This window comes from Pelobates fuscus, chromosome 5 (genome assembly GCF_036172605.1).
Source record: "Pelobates fuscus isolate aPelFus1 chromosome 5, aPelFus1.pri, whole genome shotgun sequence".
In the NCBI taxonomy this organism is placed as follows: domain Eukaryota; kingdom Metazoa; phylum Chordata; class Amphibia; order Anura; family Pelobatidae; genus Pelobates; species Pelobates fuscus.
In genome coordinates, this window is record NC_086321.1 from 366,038,786 (window position 1) to 366,048,526 (window position 9,741).

The window sequence follows — 9,741 nt, forward strand, 5'->3', positions numbered from 1 at the left end:
TTAGGCAAAATGAATATGATAAAAAAGCAATTCAAAAAAATGCAGTCACTTTTATTTCAGGTTTGTGAATATAGATACTAAAGCCCAAACACAGAATTGGATTATTAATATATTTTTTTTAAATAGATTTTTTATTTATTTTGTACATAACACACATACATACGAGCATTACATAGACACAGATTGATGAGACCAAACATTTGACATCATATTCAAAGGTAATATAGGACAATCAGAGACAAAACCTTGCATGACGTTATATTGTGAAAGATATTTGCTCTTATTGTGGCATGTCGTCCTACCATCTTGATTCATTTAGCGTGCACTGCCTATTTGAAGAAGGCCATGTGAAGTCTGATTCCGAGGGAGGTATATCGTCTTGCAACGTGAGGCCTTTGCCGGAGTGGTTCCAAAAGATGAGGGCAACCGTTGAATAGTGTTTGGGCTTGCGGCCGCCTCCCATAATAGAGTGAGATTCCGAACAGTTAGATCGGTGTTAGTGAAATTAATTCTTTTTTTAAAACAAAGAAAAGTGACACCGTGCCAAAAATTACATAAAACAAAAGGAGATAATAAAAAAAAAAGTACATTCTGTTCTTACAAATAAAATGGGATTTAAACAAAACATAGAACCAACACTAGGGCAAACATCAATGAGTCTTACAGTAGGCCAAGTGGGAACTCCTTGACAAGTCCTGTCCGATGTTGTCCAAGCGGATTTCAGTCTCATCTGGGCCGGCATTCCGTTATATCAGTGTCCTGTCCTTTGTCCCCAGAAAAGACAGCCCACATGACTAATCTCTGATACTTGGGTGGCCCTTAACATGACTGTGTGCATTACCCTTTTTGACCCAAAACCTCTTAATTGTTATCTGTCAGGGCCCTATACATTTATGGCTGCGGGCACACAGGGGGTGCTTTGTGAGGGTGTTAAATCACACAGCCATGCTCTTTTGATCAAATACCGACAGAACATACGTAAGTGCTAAACAAAACAGACAATTCAGGTTAACTTCGATGAAACTTGCTTCAGGCGAGTTATGGGGCCGTCTCGGGCACAATTAAGAGAGGGCACCTGAAGGTGGGGTACTGCTTGTCAGGGCCAGCTTCCTCAAGTGAGCTGACACATATTACAGCCTGGACCATGATTAGATGGAGATGACGGGCTACAGCACTGAGTGCCAGCCAGTGGGTACACTGTCAAATTCTGCCTGGCAGCCACCCCAATCCCCAAGGTCTGGCCTGTTAGATACAACTAGGACCCTCCTAGACCCGGATATCTAACAGGCAATGCGACAGCACAGAGGTATATCATTCGCTTGTTTCCGACCCATGTCTTGTGCATGGGGACATGTGGGCGGAAGCATAGCAAAAAATGGGACAGTTGGAACAGTACAGGTTGAGAGATGGGCCAAGAACAACCAGGTACAGTCAAGATGCCTGGAACCCACAGACTGCCACCAAAAGCCAAGCAGACAGCTCAATGGTGCACACATATGGTCAACGGATTGTGAGATGTAGGCAAGAGAGTTAATGGAACAGTGCAATGTGTGTGTGTCTTTTTGTTTGTAAGGGTCAGTGAGCTTGTGTGTGTTGTGGGTCACTGAATGCGAGTAAGTGTTTGGGGGGGATATCACTGTTACTCTGACAGCCACTAGAGGGACTTCCTGGGTTCAGTCCTACAAAGATTGCAAGTCTGACGTTCAACTCTACATGAAGACGCTAAATGCTTCCCATAGAGATACATTGATTCAGAGGAGATGCTGATTGGCGCAGCGTGGCATTTTGTCACACATATACACTAGCCTCCCAATGCTTTCCTATGAAGATTGATGATGAGCGAAACTACATTTTCATGCATTCGTGGTGGGGTAGGGGGTGGAATACTAAACGCTACAGTTCGCTATTGCATTAGGAGTCCATGTTTGAATTCCTAATGTTAAAGCTTTTCTTTAAATTATAGGTGAGTATTATGCTTGTATATTTCTATGTGTATTATAATAATATTTATATGTACTGTATGTACTATAGGCCGAATATAATTTATGGGTGTTTATGTGTTGTCACACCATGGACTGAGTGTATGGGGTGGCAAAAGATTATTGCACCTGCACCTGTCTAATCTTCTCTGCAGTTTCCTGTGAGAGAGGAGATTTGGTAAAATTACCCGATGGCCATTTCTGATAATGAAAAACTCTGCTCTTAACCCGGCCTCTCCCATTTAAAACCATTCTGTCCCCATACACGGAAACTGTTGCAAATGCATTGGTGCCCGCAGGTGATTCGATAACTCCTTCCATTGTTACGTGGTATATACCGTGGGAGTCCTTGTGATATCCACCATTGTGGTGATGTCCTGCAAGATAAGAGACTACACTGGGGTGCGAGTGGATCAGTGTGAGCATCTCTATGTAATTCCATGCCAAGCAAGTCTTCAAAGTAGTCTTTGGGTGAATGGGGATGTGACCTGCAGGGAGACAGAAGGTACGAATATTTTATTTATACATCTTTTACATTTCTTATCCCATAGGCTTAGCCAGGGCTACTTACATTGAATACATTAGGGAGTCAGACATAAGGTTACACATCTCTCAACATTAAAAGTACGATGTCAATTTTATTGGAATTTAGTTTATATTGACAGCTCTTCAATCTACAGATAAATAATGCAAAATCGGAAGATACTTAATATGCCTCGAGAATGGAATGCCTTGGTATATGGCAGCACACCAACCGTGCCAAATCTATGCAGTTAATTTTCTCCCTTTATTAACTAAACTAGCACGAAATCTTTAACAGTAGTAAAAACCTCACTTATTTTGTATAGAGAAAATAAACGCAACAGAATTACACTACTCCCCAGGGTCCTATATGCAACAAAAGCTGCCAGTCAAGATACCACAGAGTTTTTTTTATAGAACTCCAGTCACATTATCGAAAATTTATTTGGAAGAACAATTCCCCATGTCTAGCATACCCCATACTGGCCCTGCCTAAGTTGGGAGGAGGGCTGGTACTTCAGGAATTGGAAAAATATTATTACACAACACACTTTTCTAGGTGTATTTCCTGGATAGTGGCAGACAGATTTAAAGACTGGGTGGGTCTCAAGACTACAACTTACCAGCTATAACCACTCTTTCTCGGCGTTCATCAGAAAACGTCAGGACGTTATGTAACCAGGACAGCTGCTCCGAGCTAAATCCCCCATTAAACTCCTTCAGCTGGGGTAACGAATAATCTGGTTACAAAACAAAACAAATCAAGGGAGGATAAAAATAAACAAGCATAAAGACGGTACAAGCTTTGTGACTTAAAAATAACCTTTCGGGCACCATAACAACTTAAATATGATATTGTGAAAATTCTGATGTTGTGAAAGTTGTTATGGTGTCAAGGGGTCCATGGCGCCAGCTTACCTCCAGGGGTTTCACAAATCTTTTAACCCCAAAGTGTTGAATCCAGCCCCGGCTGGCTCTGCCCCTCTCCTCCCGCTTTTCTCTTGGGCTTGAATCAGGAAGCCTTAGACAGAGGCGCTGCAAATTGGCAGAGGGCCAATAGATAGCTCCCCGTTCATAAAATGGATTTAGAAAAATACGTCACTTTAAACTCTAAGCCAGGGACCTGTAGGCACCATAACAACTTTATTCCGATGAAGTTGTAATGGTGCCCGGAGGTTCCATTTAATTAACACTATGTAATCGTGATGAAGGATATCTTACATTACAACTGCCTAACTATCCTATATAACTAAAGGATCCCCATCTAGGGGTGGTGACTACAAAATTACGGTATTTTCAAATTTTACGTAAGTAATCATTAAAGAAAATCTGTCACTTGGAATTCTTTTAGCCAACATGAATAGTGAACGGAATAATAGCAATAGGTTTTGATTTATATTTAGCAAAATATTGTTTTTTTATTATTTATTTAGATTAACCTGGTATACCAGTCTGTCATGTAGAGCAAGTCAGTCATTTCCCATGATGCAGTGAGCAAAAGGATGGTGTGTCTGAGAGCAGATAAGAACTACTAGCATCTCAGGAAAATGGAAACCCAGTCCAGGTAAATTCTTAAGCCAAGGCCTCCTACTGTGACCAAAGGCAACTTGAGAACAAAAGGGTATTTTTGTTTGATTCAATATTTGATCTTATATTTTAATTGTATTGCTTCCACAAATTTTTTTTTTACACCCCCTGTATACAATTTTTGGGGTTTGCAAAAGTCTGCTGCCTTTGCAAGCCCTCCCCTTCTAACCCCGCCCAGACTTTCTGTGGCTGTCCAATCACAGACTTCCCAATGCAGCTCAATGAGAAGTCTTGGCAAGGCAGGTACTCTGGGCAATTGCTGCCTGTTGAGTTTAGCTTCACTGAGCTAAACAAACCAGGAAGTAACAGGGTCAGGTGTCTGTTTGACAGCCAGGGTGTGTAACGTGGTAAATTTTTAAAAGCGCCAATTTCTCTTGGAATCTGTACTTTTTGTAAAATGAAATCAAAGTACGCACTCTTCACACATAAAGCACTACAGCAAGCTAAGATGATTTAGTGGTCTAAATTGTCCCTTTAATCACCAGCATGACAGTAATCAGATTAGGTGGGGTTAACACTGCACTTGCCTTGGTTGCCTTCAGATTCGTTGCTTTGGTAATTTCCATGAAGGTAGTCTGATGATTCTAGGTATTTAGGATTAGAAGAATCTCTGCCATGGACACTCAAATCATAGCTGTCCACTAGAATAAAACGAAAATTAGGAAATGGGCTGAAATGGTACGCGTAGTAATTAAAGCAGTCTGTACTGTTTGATATACATGCGCCCATTCCTGGTTTTTGTTCATCAGCCATAAACATGGTGTTTAGCGGTGAATCCGCTAAAAAAATACGATCAAAGTTGAGGAGCTCGTGGTTTCCCCATATGTGATGGAAAGGAACATCGATATTTTTAATTTCTTTCAGAACAACCTGGAGTGCATTTGTAGATTGACATAGACACGCGTTGCATGCATCAATGATATCTCCAAGCTGAAGCACGAACTGTAATGGAATATCTTCTGTTTTCCACTCATCTATGGCTTGCCGGAGATGTAGGAGACTTTGTCGATAGAACCTCATTGTCCTCCATCCACTGATTCCATCTGGCCGATCGGCATATTGGATATCTGCTATAACCCCAAAAGTAAAATATGGCTGTTGGGTTCCATCTTTGCCTTCCTCTATGTTAATTTGTTCTGCCATCCTGCAAAAAAGAAGATTTTTATGAATTTCCAAGGCTTTTTTTACTGTTCGGTTTTAACCCATTAGTTAAGAAGCATGTTGAGGACGCTTTAACCAGGGCTGGGCAAATGCTATTGAAGAACTACGACTTCCATAATGCTTTAATGGAAGTTGAAGTATTACAACATTTTGGGATCTGCCATTTGTCCACGTCTACTTTAGATGTCTACTTAGACACTTACATCTTAAAGGGACATGTATTATTTGATTTTTGAAAAAAAATTATAATAAAAACAAAAAGCATACAACACTTTTACAAATATGCAAGCTAAAATAAAGCATGAAAAGTATTTAATTAACACGTATAAACTTACTTAGATTTTCTCTAATTTATTTGTAAAGAGTGTTGGCTGCTTCGAGTAAGACTATGTTGGTGTGGGAAGTAGTTACTCCCCTCTGAGGGGAAGTGAAAACTCCCCTCTATTCTCCTATAATTTTGTTAGAGGGGGAGAGTGGACATATTCTGGCCTCCCCCATTTTAGTAATAATATTAACATTGTATACTTTATTGAAAAAAAGGGGTATTATACTTGTGGATAAATAGTGAAACTTTTACTAACATTTTTCACAAGCTGCTCTATTTTATTTTAAATTAATATTCAAGATTTAGTACATATTAATCCAGTTCAGACAAGGCAAAGCCTGAAGAAACATCGCAAATGAAGAGGAGGCAAAGAAACATTTTCATTTCTCCTCTGTATACTTTCTCTATGCGGACTGAGCTTAGAACAGTAATTATAGGGACAATACGGTTAAAGGAACAGCACGCACACAAAAACAAAAACACAGCTTTATATTTTATAAGGCTACTTAAAAACACTTATCTTAGCAAATAAATATGGGGATTTAGTTACCTTAATGTTAGTTAGTTTGCTAAGATATTTAAGTAGCCTTGTATAATTTAAAACGTTATTTTTGTTTTTGTGGGTGTGCTGTTTCTTTAACTGCTTAGAAATGCATGTTCTTGGTGTGCCCCAAATTTCCATTTTTTTTCTGAATAATTATAGGGATCTGAGATGTAGGACAAAGAAGTAAAAAAAAAAAAAAAAGATTTCTTTATTTAATTTTTTCACACTACCCAAATATATATTTGTTAAATATAGGGATAAGTAAACATAATATTAAAAATCATGGGAGTCATAGTTCCTCTTTTAATTATTAAATCTCTAAAAAGTAGCCAACAGAAAATTGTTCCTGATCCCCACAAACATATACAGGGTTATTTCATTTTAATTCTCATTTTGGTAAATAAATCCTAAAATATTGCTCTGTACCCCTGTGATAGAAACCTTTGTGTTTGTCATTTGAAATATGCTTCTCTGTAAAATCCCCCAGATTTTTCTTATTCCATCACCAATACAGGATTAAAATAATTTCCTTAAAGGGACACTATAGTAACCAGAAGAACTACAGCTTAATGTAGTTGTTCTGGTGAGTATAGTCGGTCCCTGCCGTCTTTTTGCAGTAAACACTGTCTATTCAGAGAAAAGGCAGTGTTTACATTAGAGCCTAGGGAAACCTCCACTGGCCACTCCTCAGATGACTGCTACAGGTACTTCCTGGGGCAGTGCTGCACAGTGTGACTGACATTCTGTGTCTCCACCCTCTGCATGCAGACTCTAAACATTCCTCATAGAGATGCATTGATTTAGTGCATATCTATGAGGAGATGCTGACTGGCCAGGGCTGTGTTTGGCTCCGTCCCCTTACGGCCTCCTGGGCAATCTCTGCCAATTCAATACTTTCTTATGGGAAAACATTGTGATTGGCTGAGATTATCACTTCTGATTATGTCAACTAAAGAGACAGATCAGGGGCAGAGCCAGCACCAGCAGACTATAACAAAGGTAAGAGGGGGGTGGGGGGGGGGGGAGGCTAAATACTGATTTTAACACTACAGGGTCAGGAATACGTTTGTGTTCCTGACCCTATAGTGTTCCTTTAAGTATATTAGAAGCCAATTTTATGGTGCAGTATATGACAATTTCAAGGGCTTTGATGACTAAACTAGTTTTTATTTTTATTTAATTATTTTCTGTTAAAGAATGCCTTATTAGAGCTAAGGAGGACAGTTAGTATTGATTTGTATTTGTATGTTTGTATTCACTAAAGGCTGACTGTATAAAATTGTTGCTTTGTTTTTTTTCATATATATTTTTATTTTATTTTGTAAATTCCTTTACCAATTGCTGCTAGAGGAATTAAAGGGACACTCCAGGCACCCAGACCACTTCTGCCCATTGGAGGGGTCTGGGTGCCAACTCCCACTACCCTTAACCCTGCAAGTGTAATTATTGCAGTTTTCATAAACTGCAATAATTACCTTGCAGGGTTAACTCCTCCTCTAGTGGCTGTCTACCAGACAGCCACTAGAGGGCACTTCCTGGTCCATAGCACAGGTCGCTGGACGTCCTGGCGCTGTGTGAGAACCTCCAGCGTCGCTAAAATCCCCATAGGAAAGCATTGAAAAGCATTGCATACGCATTAGGTCTCCCCCGGCTGACGTGATGAAGGGGAGGAGCGGCGGCGGACCAAGAAGCAGCGACGAGGGACATCGTCGCTACCTTTGGTAAGTGACTGAAGGGTTTTTCACCCCTTCAGCAACCGGGGGTGGGAGGTGGGAGGGAGAGGGGACCTGCAGTGCCAGGAAAACGGATTGTTTTCCTGGCACTGGAGAGTCCCTTTAATCACACGTGAGCGAAACTAAGCAAAACCATATCCAATATAAAAACTAAGAGAGGAAAAAATACAGAATGTTTTATAATAAAAATACCCACAATCCACTTCCCGCACGTAACTCTTACCTGCCCCTACCTCTGCTGGGGTTTTCCCGTCTAACAATGCTGCACAGGAGTGATACGATCGTCCACAAAGGCGAAGGATTTATGTTACTGTAACTTCCTACTGTCGATAAATGAAGTTGTGTCTACATGTTACACACCCCATGTCATACCAATACCATGACAAGTCAACTGTGTTTTTTTAAAAAAATGGGTGATGTTAAAAATGAGCAATTCTGGAGCAATGACGTACATCTTTGACAATCAGTGTGTAAACCAAAAGGAAAGCACATATTAATTGATCCACTTTAAACATCGCTTGGATTTTTAGAAACTTTTGGTACCAATTGCCCCTTGGTAATATTATATTGCGCAAGCACTGTATTAGAACCTATTTCAGAATTATGGGAAACCTGCGTTACAAGCATCTGCAGTACTAAGGCGCAGTACTCATAGTGGGGGGCTCTAGCATTTATTGGACAATGCTAGGAGGGGTGTATCCGGCAGTACAGCTAGTGAAGGGCTAACTATAACATCTTGCAATTAACCAAAACTAGTTGGATTTTTCCCCCAGTGTCCTATTGCGCGGACACATTGTGGTTTGCGCTAATTTAAAGCCATGTCCCGCCGCCTATAATAACTTAATCTAAACAGATCTATTTACTATTCTCTTTAATCACATAGTGGGTCATTGCTCAAGAAAGCCATCATTGCTCCTTAATTGTACTTACTACCCAGGCAATAATGCAGAGTACAGACATTAGATTTTTTTTAGTCCAGATTTAAGATTTAATTATCATGCCTTCGCTGCCTGGAGATGTCCCCTTTGGGGACTTTTCCTACCTAATACCCATTCCGAGGTCAGGATGCTTTAACCGTTATTAAAAATGGGATTTGTTGGCAATTCAAAATTGAATTGAAACTTTTAAGGCAAGATAGCAAAACTGGTAAACAGATAAGGGTTAAGATCCCACGGGGCCAAAGTTAGGTTTCCAATTTGGGATCCCTCCATCATTCTTCACATAGGGATAGTAAATGGGGCCACACAAATTCATGGTTCCTGGGGCTCCTTGTCTAGTCCCTGGGCCCTAAGCAGCCGCCTAGGGTCCCCCTATGGTTAGTCCTGCTCCTCTGCTGGAAAAGTTTCCCAAGTGAGTTGTGTTTTCAGACCAGTTGCTTGTCCTAACTATGAAATTCACTTTGAATTCCTGACAATTCACACGTTAGTAAATCACGGTGTGGGATATATAGCACACAGAGGCACGTGATGGCTAAGGATACTGGTAGTTGTACATTTTATCAGCTACATTTCCTGATACCCCACCCCTAACCTTGCACATTATAACTTACCTGGGTCTCTTACTTGATAAGACCTTGCTTGTGTTTCCTGTCTGTACACTTGTCATACAATACACACCTGAAGCACAGACAGGTTTCACAACTCTCTTCTCAATGATGCAGCGAAATGAAACTGGATTTATGTGTTCCCTAACCCAGCCCTGCCTCGCCCCCTCCAAGCAGACTATGCATTGACTTACAATTTAGCACCATCTAGAGATGTAACTGGGAAAATCATAAAACAAAAACAAGTACAATCACTAGAGTGCAAATTTTATCTGTATGTCTGTATGTATGTCTGTATGTATGTATCAATGTATGTCTGTATGTATGTATGAATGTATGTCTGTATG

At 40.3% G+C, this 9,741-nt stretch overlaps 1 protein-coding gene across 1 annotated transcript; it reads right to left on the bottom strand.

The window, feature by feature from the left end:
* Positions 1–698: 698 nt before the first annotated feature.
* LOC134612290 (manganese-dependent ADP-ribose/CDP-alcohol diphosphatase-like) lies at positions 699–9,510 on the bottom strand. The gene is made up of 5 exons (XM_063456629.1): positions 9,401–9,510; positions 4,605–5,232; positions 3,941–3,953; positions 3,125–3,241; positions 699–2,467 (listed from the first exon to the last, which is right to left on the bottom strand). The coding sequence occupies exons 1-5, from the start codon at positions 9,454–9,456 to the stop codon at positions 2,100–2,102; spliced, it is 1,182 nt and encodes a 393-aa protein (XP_063312699.1). The 5' UTR covers positions 9,457–9,510; the 3' UTR covers positions 699–2,099.
* Positions 9,511–9,741: the final 231 nt, after the last annotated feature.

Coding starts and splice junctions, on each gene's coding strand:
- LOC134612290 (XM_063456629.1), bottom strand. CDS start 9,456: ATGACAAGTGTACAGACAGGAAACACAAGCAAGGTCTTATCAAGTAAG. Junction 5,233..9,400: donor TTATCAAGTAAGAGACCCAG/GTAAGTTATAAT, acceptor TCTTTTTTGCAG/GATGGCAGAACAAATTAACA. Junction 2,468..3,124: donor AGAAAGAGTGGTTATAGCTG/GTAAGTTGTAGT, acceptor GTCTCCCTGCAG/GTCACATCCCCATTCACCCA.